Source organism: Ammospiza caudacuta, chromosome 6 (genome assembly GCF_027887145.1).
Source record: "Ammospiza caudacuta isolate bAmmCau1 chromosome 6, bAmmCau1.pri, whole genome shotgun sequence".
In the NCBI taxonomy this organism is placed as follows: domain Eukaryota; kingdom Metazoa; phylum Chordata; class Aves; order Passeriformes; family Passerellidae; genus Ammospiza; species Ammospiza caudacuta.
In genome coordinates, this window is record NC_080598.1 from 20,351,287 (window position 1) to 20,372,590 (window position 21,304).

The 21,304-nt window shown below is 36.9% G+C and overlaps 1 protein-coding gene across 1 annotated transcript in view; it reads right to left on the reverse strand.

Moving 5' to 3' along the window:
• LOC131559324 (mucin-5AC-like) overlaps nt 1-21,304 on the reverse strand; it is a 46,009-nt gene that overhangs the window by 23,413 nt on the left and 1,292 nt on the right. The window contains exons 2-29 of the mRNA XM_058807653.1: nt 19,596-19,655; nt 18,353-18,614; nt 17,250-17,364; nt 16,879-16,969; nt 16,370-16,482; nt 15,656-15,872; nt 15,208-15,333; nt 14,071-14,188; nt 13,160-13,298; nt 11,725-11,835; nt 11,247-11,316; nt 10,342-10,479; nt 10,093-10,257; nt 9,278-9,372; nt 8,179-8,305; nt 7,377-7,632; nt 6,706-6,755; nt 6,006-6,106; nt 5,730-5,881; nt 5,069-5,207; nt 4,863-4,976; nt 4,405-4,584; nt 3,671-3,910; nt 2,945-3,101; nt 2,228-2,356; nt 1,751-1,892; nt 494-537; nt 193-399 (exon numbers count right to left, since the gene is read on the reverse strand). Coding sequence (XP_058663636.1) covers nt 193-399; nt 494-537; nt 1,751-1,892; nt 2,228-2,356; nt 2,945-3,101; nt 3,671-3,910; nt 4,405-4,584; nt 4,863-4,976; nt 5,069-5,207; nt 5,730-5,881; nt 6,006-6,106; nt 6,706-6,755; nt 7,377-7,632; nt 8,179-8,305; nt 9,278-9,372; nt 10,093-10,257; nt 10,342-10,479; nt 11,247-11,316; nt 11,725-11,835; nt 13,160-13,298; nt 14,071-14,188; nt 15,208-15,333; nt 15,656-15,872; nt 16,370-16,482; nt 16,879-16,969; nt 17,250-17,364; nt 18,353-18,614; nt 19,596-19,655 — 3,858 coding nt within the window. The remainder of the gene's footprint in view (nt 1-192; nt 400-493; nt 538-1,750; nt 1,893-2,227; nt 2,357-2,944; nt 3,102-3,670; nt 3,911-4,404; nt 4,585-4,862; nt 4,977-5,068; nt 5,208-5,729; nt 5,882-6,005; nt 6,107-6,705; nt 6,756-7,376; nt 7,633-8,178; nt 8,306-9,277; nt 9,373-10,092; nt 10,258-10,341; nt 10,480-11,246; nt 11,317-11,724; nt 11,836-13,159; nt 13,299-14,070; nt 14,189-15,207; nt 15,334-15,655; nt 15,873-16,369; nt 16,483-16,878; nt 16,970-17,249; nt 17,365-18,352; nt 18,615-19,595; nt 19,656-21,304) is intronic.

A 21,304-nucleotide genomic window follows, 5' to 3' on the forward strand; every position in this document is an offset into this window, starting at 1 on the left:
ATGCTGATTTCTTAAAACAACATATGCCCAGAGTAATTTGGGATTCCCAACCTGAAGAATGCTGTACAGGAATTCTATTAACCAAAATTTCATTATCTCAATGCCAATATCTGAGCAATCCACTTAGTACTGTATAATATATTTTCCTCACTAAACAAGAGAATACAATCTTAGTGGCTACAAAGGACCTACCTGTGGAAGTAGTGGTAGGTGGTGTAGACGTGAAGTGAAATGTCGTTGATGTTGTGGGTGACGTTGAGGTTAGACAATCATACATAAACCTTTGAAGTGTTCCATTGGGACCACAGGTTGCAACAATACACCATCCTGTGCCATCTGTAGTGTTGTAGACCACATCTTTGTAGTTGTACTTCTGCCCCTCATAAATGCAGACACATTCTGTAGATTAAAACAGGATGTTATTTGTTGCTACCTGAAACAGAGAGTACCCTAAATGTGTCTTATTCATATCAAAATTACTTCATCAACATACCATGTTCATCATATCTGCATACTTTGCCATGAATTGTACATTCGCTGAAAAAGAGAAAAACAGATTATGAGTCTGGACATACTGGTTCATGACATAATTTTTTTCTTATAATTTTTCTTCTATCAATCCTTTGCTAGTCACTGTGTGTTTAAATGTACGGTGATCCTATCTTGTGTGAGTTAGGCAGTCAGTTCTGCTATACAACTTGAGGCTAGGTGATTATATTCAGGCTGCAAGTTCTCTGGCAAGAAAGGTAGCTCTTCTTTGAGCCAGCATATAGAACATGCAGCATCCCTACCAGTGGTTTTGGGAACAGGACAAAAAATGTGAGATGGATGATTTGAAATCCTATCTCCCCAATAGGTCTGTTTTTTGGAGGAGAAAACCACAGTGGATTTGCATTTAAAAGGATATATACAAAGGATTACTACCATGGATGTTGAGGTAGCCTACACAGTCAATTACCATTAGGCTTCCAAAATATGCAAGAAGAATTCTGGTTTTAAGGGCAATTTATCTATGAAGAACTGAATCTTGATGTATTTATTTATAGGCACTAAGGACATCTATACACTGAATAAACTGAAATTAAGACAGGTATTTAATGGATTAGGTTTAGTGCTGTTAATGGCCTAGATTATATTGTCCAAGGCATCTATGAAATGCAAAATCTGCCAAGGATGTTGGTTTAGCTCCAATGGGCTTTGGCTTAGGATTTCTGCTATTCAGATTGCTTACCATATTCAAGTGTAGCTACTTTGAAGGTATCTTAAGACAGCTGCTTCACAATTGGATTTGCTAACTCTGTACTTAAGCCTTACAGAAGGCTTAGCAGCACTTGTCACTGGTAATGCGTGAGGATACGTGCTGACTGTTGCAACTATGCAATAACAGAAACAAGCTCAAAACAATGCACATGAGTTGGCTGCTAACTTCTAATGAATTTCACATAATGAGTTTAGGTATATCTTTTTAAAAATTCTCAGACTATTCCCTAACTAAAATTATTTTAGCTTGTTTTTCACTTCATATAATAATGATAACAACTTTAAAGAACTTTAATAGATATACAAAGTAAGTAGTAAATTGATATCTTGATGATAAAATGTTTCACTACTGTTATCATTTAATTTCCTGGGAAGGGAAGAAAATTAGACATTTACTGGCCTAGTTGCTGTTGGTAATTAACAAATTTAGCATGATGAATTGTCTTCCACAATTTTCAACTCTATTTTTAAAATTCTTTTCTAATCCTACCATGATTCACAATTCTGCTTTGAAGGCATCTCCATTCCTGGTTTGTAATTTTTTCCATCTTCATAACAACCACAATAAGAAACACAGGTCATGGTTTCCTCATCAAAATAGGGCTTATTCTTTGGACATTGTGGATAGCAACCTGCAATAAAAAGAGAGTCAAGTTGACAGTAGGCCTTTCATAAGTATAAAGAAGTCTACACTCATATCTGATTTTCCCAAAATGTGCTACATGGTAAGTGGAATGTCAGATCCTCTTACTGCTATTCCTTTGATAGCACATTATGCTTTGGAGTATTTTGTCCTCATCTTCATTCTAAACAAGTACATAATCCATTAGAGAATACAATACTAATTAGAAAATCTTTTCTTATAATTTCTAGTGCAAACATGTAATACACTGAGTAATACAAATTTTGTTCACCATACTGCATTTTAACCTTTCAAGTAGAATGAGATATGCATAATTATGTTTACCTTCCAAACCCCTCATCTCATGAAGGCATTTCCCACTTGGATTATTGCAGGTCTTCATACAAGGTGCTCCACATGGCTTGTAGTGCCACTCACATTCCCCTTGTGGATTATAGTAATCACAGAAGAGAGCTAGAAGAAGAAATGCCAGAAAAAAAGTATCTGTGATGTTTTAGCTCTATACCGTTCCCATTTTTCTAGGTAAAAATCCAATGGGATCAGCATAACCTCATAGGTTGTGAGCAATATCTCATTTTATTGCTAATGCAATACAATTGTTAAATTTCTAAAATGTTTTAACACCAACAGTTATGCATTAAACATGAAAAATCAGTTGACTGAATCACTGATCTTAGCTAGCGTACACTAGTTTTTATTTACAAGGAACCTGATGTAGACATATGGCAGTGTAATAAAATATTGTATTTCACCAGTATTGTATCATAATTGTCAAGTTAATTAGACACTAATCACACTGCTTGTAAAATTATTAGCTGTGGTTTCATTTTACTAAGATAGTTGGGTAAATTAGTAGAAGACAATCTGCTTTGTTGGGGTTTTTTTTAGGGTATTTGTTTGGGGTTTTTTTTAAGCATACAGCTGTGTTTCTTAGAAATACAATTTTTTCCTTCCTTTCTTGTTCTACACTGTTCCCTTTTTTCCCCCCTTCTGATTTCTTTCTCTCTGAACCTCTTAAAAAAGTAGTGGGTTGAAACTCACGACAAATGGATGGGGTTCTCCATGATATGCAGATGTCTAGCTCATTACATGCTTGAGCATAGGCAGCTACTGCTGTGCAGAAACATTCACAGTCTCCTCCAGTGTCACAGGCACAAGCATCATCCACACATGCTTGATAATATTCATTTGGTTCAACCTGATAGAGAAAACATTCAAGTTTTCATGCCCTTGTTTTCTTTGAACTGTCCTAAAATAGCTGAATAAGATATCTGAAACTCATAGGTCCTTATTAGAGAAAGCTAAGAAAGGAAGAAATAATGAGAATGCTTTGAGAAATCAAGAGGAAAACGTAGAATAAAGCTATTGCTAGTAAGCTGCAATATTAAGAACTGTTTGGTCTTGAAGACATGCAAAATACTGGTAATTACTATAAGCTAGTAGAGAGTCATAGATATCAGGTGGCTGATGTTTGTATTAGTAGAGAATTATGCTGTTAGCAAATAAACATATCTTGAGATTTATCTACTGTTGCTCCTTCAATTAAAACAAACAAGCTAACCAACCAAAACAATACATTTCTTTAGTGTACTTGCTCAAGACAAAAGCTGAGAAAATGAAAGTGAAAGTATTTCTATGCAGGAACTTGGTCAAACTTCACTTTGTCAAGCATAACAAAATGTACGTAAGAGTATTTTTTAATCTATTCCACATAAAAATGGATGTAAACATTTTGTCAAGAATTTAAAACTAAATTTTTTGTCATACCTGTGAGTGACACTTTGCAAACACTTCACTGGTGATGATGCTGCATTGCTTCTGTGCCCAGGCTTTCCTGTATGGGTTTGCAGTGCATGGATCCTGCGTGCGATTGGCATTTGGGCAACTAGAAGATACTTTCCAGCTATTGGCAAACTCCAGCACATTTCCTACCACAGACTGACTGCGAGTAGTGAAGTCATTATTTCCATTGCCATCATAGTTTCCACAAAGTCCGCAGACCTGGTCCTGCATCAGGATAAACAAAATGACAAAGATCAGTAAGGCACTAATTTCTTAGTATCTGTGAGAAACAGACCTCAGGACAACTCTTATGTAACCATTTTATATAAGATTATTAATGCCTATTTAGTAACAGTGTTGGACATTTTCATAAAACACTTTTCAGGAAGAGATGTCTCTAGCTAGTTGTTACAAAGAAGAAATAGACTGATGGTTTTGTTTTAAGTTCAGAGCTATTTAGTTTTAGTTGATCCTGAAACTGTCTCTTCAGTGAGGGTTTTCCATGAAGAAAGCTACTGATAAAGTTGCTGTTATGCCTTTGCTGAGTAATGTAATTTAAGAATAATGCATAGTACACAATTTAAGTCAACATAACAAGGATAATAATATGTGATTTCTGCTCTTCTGGTTTACAGCCTAAATTTCCACTCTTTCTTTGAGAGATAATATGACTATGTTACGGAAGTAATTTTATTCATGTTTTCACTTTTAAAGTATACCTGAAAGCTGGGACTAAGTTTGATGAATATACTGGTTTTCTTGTCCCACATGAGTATCAGACCAACAGTAGTATCAACCACTAGGTAGATGCCCATGGAGCGGATTTGGAATGGCATTTTTCCTCCAGGTGTCCTCTGGATGACATCAGAGTGTCCATCACTGAGTACCAGCTCATAGTTCTAAGACGGGAGAAGAAAAAGTTAGAGACCAATTTAAAAGTCACTATTTTGTAGCTGTATATATTGACAGTAACTTCTTGAAATAATATCATCAAGAGGATCCTATTCAACAACCTCAAGTTAAGAAATTTCTTTCTAGATTTCCCACCTTTGCTTTCTAGAGCAGAGAGCAAAAAAAGAGTCTAGTGACATTTTCAATATGTTGGAGGCCACTTCTATGCAGTCTATCTGGGACAGCTTGTTCCATCCTTCTGTCACAACTTAAAGAAAATACTTACACCCAGGAAAACTTTAATAGACTTAGAGCAGGTAGTTCCTGTAGTGCCACATGGAATGTTTTCAGTGATGACTCTGAAGGTTCCCTGGTTCATAGCTTGTTGACCACAGTAGTTCTGAAACAGGATAATGATATTCACTGTTTACTATATTGAAGGTATTTAGAGCAAAGGTATTTAGAGCAAAAGTCTAGGCAACACTCTCTTACCTGGACCAGAACATATTCACAGTCTCCTTCAAAATCAAAGCGTTTGCCATCAAAAGTGGTATAATGCCCATCTCCATAAACAGAACATGTTTCTAGGCAGGGTTCCTCAGAGCATTGCCATTTTCTGTTTCTACATGTGCTAAACAGGACAAAAAGCACTCCAAATGTAAAAACTAGACAAATACACAATATAAATATAGGTACATTTCTGTATTTTAATGTATGTTAAGATTCTAATGAAAAAATGAGGTTTGCTTATTCTCAAAAATGCAACATAGCTCAAGAACTATTGGAATTTATGCAAGGACTGTGTTACTTAATATAATGAATCAACTGCATCAGAAGACACCAATTCTTTCACTTTCCCAGATCCTGTTGGATCTATTGAAATGGAAGGATTTCCTTGGAAGAAAGATTTTTTGACTTGAATGAACATGACAACACCAAAACCATGGTGATTTTCTGACAACTTGCAATTTCTGGGCTGTGCCATTGAGAAAAGTAGACAGAGCTTACTTTTTAGGTACTAAGTGCATTATTTTATGCAGGATTCTTTCCTAGAAATCTTGATACTGCTAGAGTGAAATGATGTTATTTGCTTAGATCTTAAGCAGTTCTATTTTTTTTATTTCCAAAATATTATTTTTCAATATGCTCTTACCAGTTGTTACAGCCAACTCTGATTGATTCTCCTGCACTGTAGGAATTCCCATTGTGAATACATGGACAGTCTTCTGGAGCAATGCAGCCACCTTTGCCATCCAACACTTGATCATGAGGACATACGCAGCCAGAGACACAGTGAGTTTTGTACTGTAAGCACCATAAAGAAAAGATGTCTTGAAACATTCCTATGGTGGAAAAGTCCAGCTGTAGCTGGTAATTGTAAGAGATATCTTGTATAATATACTTTCAAGTATAAAGAGTCTGTACTTACACATTCCATATCTAGAGTCTGACAACTCTTCTGGCATCCTGCTCCTACCACATTTGCAGTGACATTGCCACAGTCAACATAAACCATGGGAGGCACACAGACTGAAAGAGGGGAAAAGCCATGAGAAATGTGAGACCAACAATGCATTTGTATCTTTGTGTTTCCAAGACAAAGTGGAAATACTCCTTTGTGAATTATGTGTACCTTAATGTGATGCACATAGTGAGAGATAGAAACCAAATGTTGTTTTGATCTCATATTTACATGGTTTTTGCAATTATGCTTGGACTACTCAATAAAATGAATTTTTATTTAGCTTCATGAAACACTTCCTTTCAGAAAAACAGAACAAAGCAGGATAACAAATATCCTTGTTTACTTGTTCAGGGTTTTTTTTTTGTTTTGTTGCTTTGGGGTTTTTTGCTTTTACATTTTCATTAAAATGTGAATAGTTTTCCTCTCACACTGAGTGAGGTGACTAAGTATCCTTTTACCCTGGTAACCCAGGGGGTTCTAAGTTCTGAAAGGTAAGACAGTGTTTCTTTATCTTTTGAGAATGTCCTCTACATTACAGAAGACCTCAATTAATTTTCTTCGTTGATTTCAGACTTATACAATTTGCATCACTATGAGGAGAATAAAGAAATTAAGAGTGATGATAGAAAGGGAGAGTTAAAGAAAATCTTAAGTGATATGTTACCTGGTTCAGGCTTCTCTCCAATGCAGCTCAGCTTTCCATAGGCACAAGTACTATAAAAAGAAGGGAATGGATACTTTAAAATTTTTTGTTGTTAAGTTTCAACCTATTTCCCAATGAACTTGAAATAATGGAAAATTACTGTGTGATAAAACAAATAAAATGTGTCCTTTATAAAATAGTTTGCACATTTAAAATATTAATATTCTATATTAGAGTAGAACAAAATACAAGTAGATTCTATATAATTAAATGTTTTCTCTGTCTATATGCCTGGTTTAAAGCTGTCCTTCAGAATAGTTCAGATTTCTATATAATGGGAATAATCTGTAACAGCATTATCAGGCATCTTTCACCATGGAACAAACCTTTTCCAGTCATTGATAAGAAAAGTATGTGTGGAGGCAAGGGAGGAAGGGAGGCATAGAGAAAGGGACAGGGTGGGAGTTTGGCTGTTAGGAAAGGCTGACCCACCACAGGACTGTTTGTTGAATTCCTATAGTTACTTATGTGCAATCTTCCTAACATGGGTAGCCCTAAGAATTTAGGAAGCTGTGATTTTTTTAATTGAAAATTTTTGTTATAGAAATTATTTTGATTTGATTTCATGACATTTATATAGTTTCATGACTGCCTATATCCAATCTCTTCACTTGTTTTTACAAATCTCTTACCAGACAAGACCATTATCATGAACAACTTCTCCAGAAGACAGAGGCGTTCCTTTGTAGTAACAAGGACAGCTAGAAGCAGGCACACATTTGCCACTGTCATCCATGTAGGTTCCATTTATGCAGGTACAGCCATCAACTGGGACAAACTTGATGCTGCATGTGACATCAGGCTCACTGAGAGCGCGGCAGGTGGGCTGGCAGGAATCGACACTGTAGGTGTACTTCAGGGACTTCGGACACAAGGTGGTGTATTTTGCTTGAGAGCAAGAAGGTGAGTTACATTTGTTGCTCGTTCAAGAATCAACATAGGTATAAAGTATTTGAGATAAAGTATGTAAGATAAATATGGCATTTTATGTACACATACTTTACTGATATCCCCAGTAGCGTAATTTTTTGTGGTACTAGAGCAAAATTTTCCCTTATAAATGCGTCATATGTTTACCCATGTTAAAAAAAAGAACGAAGTTTGATTATATTATGACACAGTATGTTTCTTCCTGTATGTTTTTATACTTTTAGTCTAAGTTGAGAAACACCCTACTTATTTTATTCCTATTGCAAAGGTATTGCTCTTCAGGTTTTTTCTGATGGTTTTAAGCAAGTAATCTAACAAAGCCTGTTTTTAACATTTCTCCTTGTTTGCTGTCTTTTATAGCATTCCTTTCCTACTCAGCTTCTTCAAAGTCAATGCTATACTTGAACCCCAGTTTAATACAATTTACTGTGGAATCCCTGAGAGCTCCTGTGTGGGGCCTTCTGGGCAATCATTTTCAAAAGGCAAACGGGATGTAAAACTTACTGCAGGCTTTGCTCCTCCATCCAGTGAGAAGAACTCCTTTGGCAGCACAGGCTCTGACATAGCTGGAAAGGGCAGCACACATGCAGTCCTCGCTCTTCTCACAGTTACACGTGTCAAACATGCAGGTCTAGGAACAGAGGATGATGTGATCACCAGAACGTCATGTCAAAACCATGGAACTCTGCAGTTTAAGTGTGTTATGTTCATTAGAGGCTAAAGCGAGTGTAATCCACATGTATAAGCCTGATTTTCATTGAGCTCTTTCCAAAGAAATTACTTATGTGAAAAAAAAAAAGTAATTAGAGGTCCACTATCTTGAGCTATTTTTTCTTTTTATTTTTTTCACATGTTGGCAGTTTTCCCGCTACTTCAAATTTGTTGCCACTGTGCCATATATATTTAAAATAAATGGAGATTATTTGATGCCACCCAGCTTTTGGAGCTTTTGCCTAGAAGCCTGGGCTCTCTGCAGCAGAGTAACAAAGAATACAAGTTATTTGATGGGTTTCTATGCTGAGCAGGGATAATACAATATTATTAATTCCAGATTATGTTTATTGAGCATAATCTTACAAATTTCCAATAACAGGAAGGTTTTTTAAAAGTACACAGGGGCTCTAGTACAGGGTTTCATCACCTTGAATTCCCGGAACATTTTCGTTCACATCTTATCTAATTTTCATTGTTGCTTTTTATGCACATTGCTTGCCTTGTCCTTGCATATATGCAAAAGCCTTCTGAGAACAGTTCAGAGAAATTAAAGTGCCAGTTAAGATTCTGGCTAAAGCTTGCATTATATCTCTCAGAAGGAACAATTTTTTTCCTTTGATAGCAAATCCAAACTCCTAACTTAGTCTTTAAGTTTATGCCTAAAAATAGGTGCAGGAGGAATACAGCTGTATGCTTATCCTCCAGGGAATAGAAAGATAGTTTCACAAAGGAGGAAATTTTGTATTGTGTAGATAAGAATGAACCCTTGGCTTTTAAAGAACTATCATGAATGCATCCCCCCACAACAGGCAAGTTACTCTCTCAGGTTAGTATCAGAAATCTGAGTCTTTTTCTCCTGTATTAGATGGATGGAGTTAGAGCCAAATACCTTATGGTAAACTTCTGGATTCACTGTTGAGTGACATTCAGCAAAAGGTCCCGTGGTATCAGAGAGCAGTCCACACCAGTGCTGAGCATACTGGTCTGTGAATTGAAAACATGGGAAGGATTTCTATGGCAATGCATTTGCAAAACTCTGTCTTAACATAACTATACCTCCTCCAGAGAAATTACAGAAGCTTAACATTACAATATAATTAAGCTCTGCATTAGCTGAGGCACACAGTCTTTCACTTCCTCTAGGTACAAGTATGAACTCTTTGTAAACTGAATGTTCTCTAATTCATTATAATTGTCATGGAATAGACTAAAGATACCCCTAGCTGAATTTTAAAAAGGAAGGTTCACACTGTAAATTAAAACTATGCTAGTTCATCTCAGAAAACAGAATAGTAGCTGATGAATACTCAAGAATTATATATTTTGTTGACTGAAATGCAGCTTGAATGCTTTCAGTCTCTGAACTGCAAGTCTGGTTCTTAGTTTAGCAGTGGAAGTACTGCAACCTTCAGAGGGGCTAGGCACAGCTGTGACAATTAGTCATTTCCAGGAATGAATCCCTAATATGCTGTATGGTTCTAGTTTCCCTTAAATAAGTTGACTTGCTATCTTGATCCAAAGGAATATATCTGAAGATCCAAAATATTTCACTAGTTATTTATTAATTGAAGACTTCTAGTATCAACTGAGGAAAATTGTGTGCATGTGCAAATAGTTCTGTTATTTTGGCTAAATGCTTGGTGGTTGATCAGCTTATTCCATCTTTGCATCTTACAGGAGATTAGAAGAGATTGCTGAGTTTACCATTTTGTATGCTGACAGTACAGGGGTCCTCAAAGGTATTTTTGGCATCAGGACAATCAGCCCGAGTTTTCCAAGTATTGCCAAAGGCAGCTGAAGTGCCCTCTATCACACCACTGGTGGTTTTGAAATCATCTGTCTGTACATCATTGAAGTTCCCACACAGACCTGGAAGGAAGCAGACGGTCTGTACAAGTTTCCTACAGGATGACAGGTGCTGGTGAAGGCAGTTGTTAGGATAAGGTCACTCACCACAGGTCTGCCCTTTATGTGATGGGTCCAAGTCTATAAAAACTTGCATTAAAGGCACAAGTTGAACCTGTAGCTGAAGGCCAAAAGTTGTTTGCAGAATTATGAAGAAAGATGAAGGCCTGAAGATGGTGACATTTGCTAGGGATATAAGAAAAAAATAGTTATAATTTCATTTGAGATGAGCAGTTGAAAATAATTGTTCATTACAGGACCAATATTATAAAGGAATTCTACAGCTGTGTTTGATATGATCCTAGCTTCTGAAGAACTGGGGGGAAAGTGATCCTTACAGAATTTCAAATCCAGCACCGAAACAGTCTAACCTAAACACCTAAGCAACAAATGTATAAAAAACCTCCACTTTCTGTCACATGTTTTAAAATGAGGGAAGAACACACATTTCTGTTGTTATTTAAAACCTTGCCTTTGCTATAGCACTATTTAATTGAAGAGTCCAATGGAGTCTGGACCTATTTTGTCCATTCATGGTTTGATTTGTGTTCAGGTGCAGTAGTGTTTGAGAAGAACTGGCATGTGAGAAACTTCAGTGATGAATGTACTTTCAGAACAAGGACAGGGGAACACAGAACTAATGACTTGAGAAATTGGAGTCCCGTTGCATGTCAGAATTTTTCTTTCCTCTCTTATGACAATGTTTGGATCTGAAAGTGTGCAATAACACAATTTGCTTCAACTAATTAGATATTGCTAAATATAAACTGTGATCTTACTGAAGTTAGTGTTGAATAGGAAAATCCTATTACATAAAAATGGGAGATAGTGCTCTATGGCAGTGCTCTGGGTTTGCTGCAGTGTAACCATAGGTAGAATATATTTTTAGCTTAACTCATGTAATAACATTTTAAAATAAAAATGAGAAATAGTAGTTTTTCAAAGGAACTTACCTGCTGAGAATGGTAACTGTGTGTAGATCATATTCACAAATACACTCCCAGAAGGCTGGATCACAATGTTCTGTCCACAAGAAAAGACAATAGTTATCAAGCAGATAAGTTAAATACTTTCCAAATGTTTCCTATCCAGTGCTACTCAAGATAAAGGGAAAAAATGGAGGGAGACTATGATGAGGTTCTGATTCCTGTACTGTTTCTGTAATCTTTATTTCTGTGTTCCACTGACTGTCCAAGAGAGCAAAAACCAGAATTTATCTAAATAACAGAATGCTAATAAGATCTTCTCTTCTAATGTGCTTACTTTACTAAAAAAAATTAAGACTAATGTTCAAAATGACTAATGTTTTGTTTTGATAAAACAAGAAGGCAGTGCAAATTTCTTGTCTGTGCTGTTAGGTGTCATTTGCCTTGTCTGCTACTCTTAGAGAACATCCCTGTAGGATGTCAGGTGTGTGAATTTGCTGCTCACCGTCTGTCCTCCATTTAGGCTGATGGCCACACCCTTGAGGCATGTCTCTGTGTCAGTCAGGCCACACTTGTGGATGTCCCCCAACACTGTGAATTCATTGCTGTCACAGAGCTTGAAGAAAAAAAACAAAGATATTGTTAAAAGGATTTCCATTATTTCATATTGAAATAGTTATATATAAAAAAAATTCACATGCAAATGAAATTCTTAGCAAAGCTAGCGTTTTAAAAATATTGTTTATTTCATTTCTTCTTGCTCCTATGGTCTAACATATGTCTGGAATCACTAAGTTGGCATTCATGCAGTCTGCACACTGGAAGCTGTGCATTGCTTCTGGCTTTCAGGGGTGAGTTAGACATATTAATCTGAACATTAAAACTTCCTCATGCATTAGTAAGACGAGTTCCTAATGTGTAGGCAATACCTGTTTAGTATGCTAGAGCAGAAGGAGGTGTGCCTTTCTTGCCCACTGCTTATGAGGTTTACCAGGGGGAGAAAAGATTGTTTCCAATGTCTTCTGCACTGAATAGATTATTCAAGACCCTGGTGATTTGGACATTCTTTAAATATCCTCTCATAGAAAATGAAACTAAAATTATTATTCAGGAAGTTAATGCATAAAGGTTCAGATTTCTACTCAGTTCTGATTTTCATAGAACTGTGTTCATCTTCAAAGTGTGCCTAATGGCCAAAACAGAATAGGGAACGACTCAGAGAAGGCTGTAATTTTGAATGTGTCTTATCACTTTTTTGGCATATTGAAGATTAAATTGAGGACAGCTGAGATGCATAATTATAGCAATCTAGAAATTCAGTATTAAATTCTGGGGCTTTTTGAACTTTTGTGTACAAATTTAGGGGTTTTCCTCTGCCTCCAGACACCCTGAGAATCTAATTTTACATGTTGGTGCCAAAAGGAGGAGTTTGATGTGTAAAGTCTGACCTATGCTGCCATTGTGCATCAAGGCAATGCTTGTGAATCTTATCCAAAAGTTTTAATGATTTAAATAATTTAAACTTTTGGATAAGATTTCTAAATCATCTCATTCCAGCTCATTTCTAAGATTTTATGATGATTTTGCTTGGTAACATTCAGATCGATCATGTCAAGAGCAGATTTTATTTACTATGAAGTCCTTATGAAAATAGTTTAGTCATTCAGTAAAAATAAACAATGAATACACCTAGGGCTATGAAATCTAATAAAAACTCAGTGCAAATCCTAAAAAATTACCAAACCCACAAAAATACTGCAATATTATTTAGTATAACCCTAACAGAAAAGCCCCTGAAATCCATTTAGGGGTGTTAACCCTATAACCATGTTAACCCTCAATGACTCAGAAAACTGATGTGATTGCCAGAAGTTTTCATCAAAAAAAATTATATACAATAAAAACATTTTCCTTTAGCAAGGATTGTGACTCATTTTTACCTTGGTTAGGACATAACTACAGTCTCCAAAGAAGGAATAGTATTTCTCATCAAATGTTGAAATGTGGGAACCTCCTTCAATACTGCAAGTCCCAGGGCACGACTGAGTGACACAAGACCATTCACCTCCAACACAGGTACTGAAATGAAGGAAGCATTAGTAAAATTGGAGTAATGCAAGTGCAAACAAAATAAAAAGGCAATAAGAGCAGATGATGCCCTAGTTTTCCTCTTGAAACACTGATCACAGTGCCAAAGAAAGCAGTATTGCTTAGAAATCTCAGACAAATATGGGGCAGGCACATTTCTGTTAAGGTGATAACTTTCTATATATATTGTTGTTCATTTCCAATCTTTGGACAGAATTCAGTCCTGGTGAACTTGTAATCCATGTCAAATATTTTAAGTATTTCTTGGAAAATAAATAAATAGGCAGGTGCAGTTGCATACACTTATGCAGTAATACTTCAGTAATTATAGGGATAATAAAAAATATATATTTGTTAAACATGCCCCTCAAATGTGAACTCCCACACTAAATGTAACATGCCCCCAAATGTCATGATCTCCACAATATTTATATGAGTACCTTCGCATTACACTGTAGGGCTGCAAAGGTATAGCCCTAATTCACATTTTTAAACACCTCTGGTATTTGACTTTGATTATCTTCCTTCATTGGTATTTCTTGAAATTGAACAGGTGTTCAAAAACTCAAATTTTTGTTCCAAGTGTGAAGGGAAAACAGACATGAAAGCGACCTCTAAAGTAGTGTAATTATGGAACTTCAATTGGTAAGTACTTGCTCATTTGTTTTTTATGGGGAAATCAGTAAATATTGAGCTCATGCACAAAAAACCCCCAACTCAAAACCAAAAAAAACCAAAAAACTAGAAAGTGAGAAAATATTACCATGATCTGCATTTAGATGAGAAGGAGGCACCAGGAGCATAAGTTTCATCTTCATAGGTACAGTGGCATTCTCTGCGGGGAATGCAGCCGGCGCCATTAACATCATCAAATACCATTCCTAGGGAAAGAAAGGGTCTGTTATTTATTCTGGGCACTGCAGAACCTGCCTTTGAACACATATGTACCAGGTGCCTGAGACTATGTCCTGTTTCTGCTGTACTTTAAAATAATAGGACACAAGCTATGTGGAGATTGAAGGGCTGTATTCCATTGGAATCTATTTAAAAATCTTAGCGTGATCAAAAGGGACCTCTAGGAAAATACCTTTCTGTTACGGATTTCATTAGAATGGAATTAGGATTAAAACTATTAGGTAATGAGCTGAAATAGATGAACCATTTACAAGACTGCCCAGGGACATATCTGTACAGTAAATATTTTTATGCCCAGAGACAGAGGATTGCCTTAGAGAAGTCAATGCTACTACACAAACAAGTGATGGTGAATTCTGTGAGACATCATGGGGATGGGCAGAACAGCTGCAAGGGGTGAAGCTCCTGTGATATACAGTCACAACAGCAACAAAAATTTAGACCCAGAAGTATGCACAAAGAACACATCTATCTTGTACTGATATGCAGTTCTTGTGTACAATTCTCTGAAGGACCAGATCTAACACACTGCCTAGTGCTCTGTCAGCTCCTTGTTGTATAAACACGTAACACTTGACAAGAAGGATTTGGTAATTTGTGGAACTAGATGTAGCTTTGCTAGCAGCAGGAGTTATGATTGCGTGCAAAATCTGCTTAAACATTTTATACTTTCTGTGAACTGAGTTTGAATGCTGAGAATAGAAGACTCTGCTGTTTTTAGGAGCAAATTATCTTATTCTAAGTTCAGTGATTTTATATATATACATTAGAAAAGTATATATGCAAGGAATATTTGTTGTTTAAAAGGCCATATTTAGTAATTTGAATAGAAATAGTGCATCCCGGGGAGAAATGTAGCTATTACTTCCACGATAATAACACTGATGATGTGATGGGAATGATCCAGAGTAAGAGAGTTATTAAATGTGTACAGGTGAGTACTCTAGGGGGGTTGGTATGAGAAAAGGGCAGGAAATGAGCTTGCCTGGAGGACAGACACAGCCATCTGTACAGTGATCTTCACAAAGCGCAGATCGTTCCGGGTTGCTGCACGTGTCGGAGCAGGGAGAGCCACACTCATGGTATTGCATGTTGAATGGACATGATTTGGCTAAAAGTAGAAAGAGTATTATAAAGCTGACTTTTCATTTAAAAGCTGGAGGAAGCTTTTTTTTTTTTTGCAATTTAGGTTGTTTTGTGTCAAGCTATGACAAGGTATCCTGATCCAAGCAGAGGCTGAAACATTTTAGATTTTCTGATTGATATTGAAAACCCCCTAAACTTCCATATTCCCAAAGTCTTGTGTGTGACCAGGTAAAAACTGATTATAATTGCATGCACTTTTCAACTTTCTTCTTCAGGAAAAAACCTCACATATGTGAAGTTTGCTAGATGTGTAAGCACAGGTGGAGGTCCCTTCCCGAGGTACTCACGGCACAGATCTGAGGTTCTCCAGTTCTGGGGCTGTCCACCCGCATGAGCACACTGCCGGGAGTACTCAGCAAAGGTGTTGCACATGCAGAAGTCAGCCATAGAGCTGTCACAGTGGCACAAGTCTTGTATGCAAGTCTCAATGTAGTCCTGGACATTCACAAGCATGTTACAACTTGTAAATGCTTTGCTGGTCAATACTGTCTCACAGATAGAGGCCTAGGAAGGAAAAGAGAGAAGGTAAACAAATGTTAAGAACATATGAAAATAATTACTTAAGGCATGGAGCAGAATAAATCAAGGATTGATCTGGTCCAGAAACCCTTCCAACAGTATCCATAAGCTGATATTTAAGGAAAAATATAACAATAGGGCAAAAACACACGGAACTCCTTTGAATAACTCTAGTAGCTTCCATATCCTTAGTTACTCTCACCTCAGGTCATTTCCCAAGCATTATATCCTTTCTTTATATTAAGACATCCTCAGTAATTTTCTCTTTCAAGAAAATATGCAATCTTCTTCTGGAAGGGGAATGCAAATTTTTGGCATTCCCCTTAGCAAAGAAAACAACATGAAATTAAGAATATTTTTCTTTTGAGACCTACAACTGAGTCATATTCATGTTCTACTTTTTCCCTCTTCTAAAAATTTTTTTCCAAAGACAGAGAATGCATTCATAGTGAGAGAACACATTTTGAGAGAGATGTTCTTACAAATTCTCTTGAGCAGTTCATCAGAGAAGTAGGAGGAATAAGATCATCACACTGCTCTGTGGGTCCATCCATCTTCTGCCTATTACCAAACTGTATGGGGGTCAGTTTTGTCTCTGTAAAAAACAGTTCAAATATTAGAATAATGTTTACTAAATTTTGCATGGAGTTATTTTTTTTTTGTGACACTACCTGCTATGACGTGAACAGTGATTACCAAATAATATCACTAAAATATGAAGGGGGAAATATGAACACGATCTATAAAAAACTGGATCTTAACTATTGAAAACAAGTAGAAATTTTTATGTGACAGGTCTTAAAATATCTAACAATGATAGAAGTAGTCTAATTACATCTCAAAGTCCTGACTTTGCACAACTGACATCACAGGAATACATAAATAAGTAATGCCAGTTTTCCAGTTTGTACAACCCACAACCCGTATTAAAGTATATTCTAAGAAGAAAAAAAAAAAGCACCAGTACTTAATAATGCTTATTATTACTTACTCCCTGAAATAAATTCATTGCTGCCTGGAATTCCATTGAAGTCCCCACAAAGTCCACAAGTTTGATTGGCATATTTCTTATCTAGTTCCACCTAAAAAAAAAACAAAAAAAAAAACAACAAAAGGAGGAAGGAAGTCTATAGAAATGGCCATCTTGATGGTTAGGAGCACAGCCTATACCAGTACTGCTTATTGATTCTGAGCTGAGCTTGGTGGGGAAAAAGTGGGAAATTGAGAGAAGACAGAACAATACACTAAAAATGGACACAAATCCAAAAGTAACTAATGCCTGCCTGGCTGTAATACTGCAAAGGTGTAAGCAGGCTATTTTCAAAATACAGACTTTTTGCTGTGTTCTGGATGTTTTCTTACCAGGAGGGCATCTTGTCCATTCCAAAGGAAGGTCAGTCCCAACTTGGCAGAAACTTTCAAATAGTTGTTACTTCTCTCTATAAAGACTCCCATATGGCTGTAGGGCATCTGGACCCTGGGGAAAGATCATCATAAGTCAACAGGGGTAGGGACAGAATATCCATTGAATGTTCACAATGATATCCTTTCTCATTCTCTTTGAGAATTTTCAAGACATACCTGTGAAGAAATTAGAGCAATAACTACCACAGACAACACAGGCTTTTAATATTTTGTCCATTTCCTATGCATTGCCTCTCATTGTGCAGATGGGTCAGCCTTGCTTTTCCCTTTGGCTTTTCCATTAAGGGTGTTTTGCTGGGTAAAATGTTAGCATATGTCTGTGGTTGTATTTTTCAAAAAAGTGCTGGGAGGCTCTGTTTTGCAGCCAGTGGGCTTCAGGATATTGCTATTTACTCCTTGAAGCATTTGCTAATAAAGGGATAGACTCCAGGCTTTCTGTGGCATGAGTGCCATTCAGGAAGCTGTACCCGAGATAACCTTTAGACTAGCTCACTGTACATAGCTGCCATAACAGACAACTCACTGTGCGATAGGTGCCCAAATATTTACCTGGCCTTTTGGGTAGGTTTCACACCCTATGCCAAAGTCAGTGCTATAATTACTACATAGATAGCAAGTTTGAAGAACAGATAATTTTAAAATAATTCAGGTACAAGCTGAAGAGCAGTCACTGCTTTACTGCACACTGTTCAGTGCAAGAACAAAAGCTGTCAAAAATTCCTTGCAGGGATTCTGTGTGGTAAAATTAATGGAAACTACTGACTCCAAGGGTGTAAAGAATGCAGCTTACAGACTTAATTGCATGCATACATATATACACTATTGTAGCAGTGGGACAGCATATTGGATACAGCTCATCTGAACAAAACAGCCATGGGGATAATCTGCACAAGTGACACTAAGCTTGCTGTCAAGCCCTCCTTTGTTTTTGTTACTACCTCAGGAAGGACCTGAGCCCTCCCACTGCTTGGGAGCAACAATGAAATGAGGGAAAGGGACACTTGCTCAAAGAGCCCACTGGGAACAAAGAAGGAACATACAGTTTGTTGTCAAGCAGGACAGAGGTGGGGGTCAGTTCGATCACTACTCCTTCCAGCTTCATGATGACGTGAGTGATCACAGTAGCATTTTCCACCATTGCACGCCTAATCTGGATGTTGAAGTCCTCATAGGAAGACTTGCAGTTGGATGCAAAGATGTAATTGCAGACCCCAGGGAAGTAAAAGATGTCCCCATCAAAGGTCTTGAAGTGGAAGTTACCCCATGTGCTGCAAACACGGCCATTGTGATAGGGGTTGCCAGCTGTGGATTCAAAATAAGAAATAAGAATTTTCTGTAGTTTTTTTGTAACACCCTCCGTGTAGATGTTTTATCCCTCCTGTTTCTTTCACCAGCCTCTTTCCAAAAACCTCATATTTTTTCTGTTTTGTCAAGCTATTTTTGTCATTATTTATTTATTTATTTCAGTTGCTTTTTGTGCTTAATCATTTTTGCATAGGGATATAGGGCCTAGAATCAAAAGAGACCTCTGGGGTCACTAGATCTAGTGCTCTAGTTCTGATTACTGCCCTATCCCATATATCCTTTCCTAAATGTATGCAGTCCTCAAGTTTCACCATAAAACCATATAAAAGCTAGTTTAAAACTAGCTGGTACTCCTACTTGGGAAGCCCACTCATACCCACAAATTCTAAATGGCTGGAAGACTTTTGTCAACATCTTCTGAAACATATTCCTGTCCCATGTATGCCTGGTTGTTCTTGTGCCAAAATTACACTTCACCTTGAAGGGGTTCCACCTCTCTACTCCTCCTCCAGCCCATTATAGAAAGCTCTTCTTTCTTTTCAGGCTTCCTTTCCTTCAAGGATACTCTCTAAAATCCCTGATTATCTTCCCCATCCCTTTCCACATTTACACTCAGCCTGCTTGAATTGTACCCTCTTCCTTGGATAAGGTGTCTCAACAGTTTTCAGCACACTACTATTTTCCTCTCTTTACTGGAAATATATATAATACCAGGGAAAAACATGTACAATAGGTATACGTGTTCAAACATATATATTAATTTTTTTTCTTACAGCTTCATCATAGAGCAGTGAGTCAAAAGCGCTGGATTCACATTTAGATTATCTGTGTTACCTGATTAATTAATTCTCTGGTAATTTTTTGGTTTATGATGCTCAAGGTTCTTACACAATTCATTGATTTTTTTTTCAGTCACTCCATGCTCTTTGTCATTAACAAGGGCACAGATATCTGAGCCATGACATTTGCTTAACTTACCCTTTACGTTCAGTGCGTTTGGAAAAGGTGGAATGATTGTCACTCCTTGGGATTTGAAAGCTGGTAGAAAAGAGAAAGGAGAAAAAATGGCCAGGTTTAATCTTTTCTGAAGTCCTAGAATATGGGTAGAGATTGCCTAGTCTTTTTAGTGAATATTTCCTACTACTAGTTACACTCTAGTGGAAAGTTTCCACAGGGTTTTATTGGTGGTTTTTACACAATGCTTTGTGTTCTGTCTTTCTATAAATTTCACTAAGAGCTAAATTGCACAGACTGTAGTACTTTCTTCCACCATTTGTTCAAGACTCCCATCTGATGCTGGTCCTGATACTCTGAACTGAAGAGGAGCAATATGATCCTCAGAGCACTGTATTGTAATACTGATTACAACATCTATTTTTAAATAACCCGTGGCACACATTTTGCAGGGCAGACTTAATGATCAATTATTTCAGCCTGTCATTACTAATACACCCATCAGCTTTGGATCCTTCCACCCTTATTTTGCACTGTCCAGTTAAGTTTCATGCAGGATCTTGTAGTACTTAATTATTCTAATGTTTAAGGTAGTTACAGCTTTCTTATTCTCTTGTGAGTGATGCAGTCATCTTGACATAGTGTAAAAAAATGTGCCTTTTATTACCTACTATCAAGTACCTTTGTGATATGTATGTAAACACACACCTCTTCTGAAAATACACTTTTAGATATAAGTTATGTACCTTTTGTGAAGTCAAAGATTAGATAACTGTATTATATCAGTAGAGCAGATCCACTGGGTCAGATCTCAGAGGAAATTCCCAAGCTTAGAGCAATCAGAGAATGTCTGAAAACTGGATATATTTTACAGAGGGCTTCTCTTTCATTGTGTGTGGTATGTGTGTAGCTAGGAATCAAAATATTCTTGTAATCTTACAGTTTATCACCTTTATTCAGAAAAAACCTTACAAAGGGATCAGCCTACATTTTTGTCGCTGCAGGAGAGATGGAGAAACATACTCTGATTTTGTTTGTTGTTCACTGCCCTGGGCTTGAACTGGATCAAGAAGAGTAGTAAAGGAAATGTGAATGTCTAATTTTCTTGAATCCCCTCATAATGTCTCAATTATATCTGTTTAAATGTGCAGCACTCCATATATCAAAAATCAAAGATACATTTATGTACAAGAGGCCAGAAATGCATCAGGACCTATGCTACATGCAACGATGGCCAAACACCACTCCTTCAGCCTTTGCCTTTTTTAACTTTTTGGGTAATAAATTACTGCAGGGAAGCCATCAAAAACATGCCTGTGGTGATTTGAGCAGGTCCTTGTTCTGTCACAGTATACCCCTGGATTCCCTTACAAGCTTTTCAGATAAAAGACCTAAATTTTTTAGGTTTTATGATCACTCTGTACTTTAAGCATTAGTAAAACCTATTTTTCTAGCTAGATGGCTTTCAAATAAGTCCCTTTTGTATATGAAGAATTCACTTTAGAGTTAGAGGACTGATCTTTGTCAAAGCCAAAGTTACTCTGTATTTTCTAGTTTCAAGCATTCATTGTAATAAGCCACAGAAGGAAAATAAATGCAAAAGCCACACCATACAGAAGGAAATAGGTCTTTCCAATAGATTTGTGCCTGTTGATTTTGGCCCAAAGCAAAGAAACCATTTTTCATTCCATTCCAGTGCAACATCAGAATTAGAATGTATGCATTATCCAGAT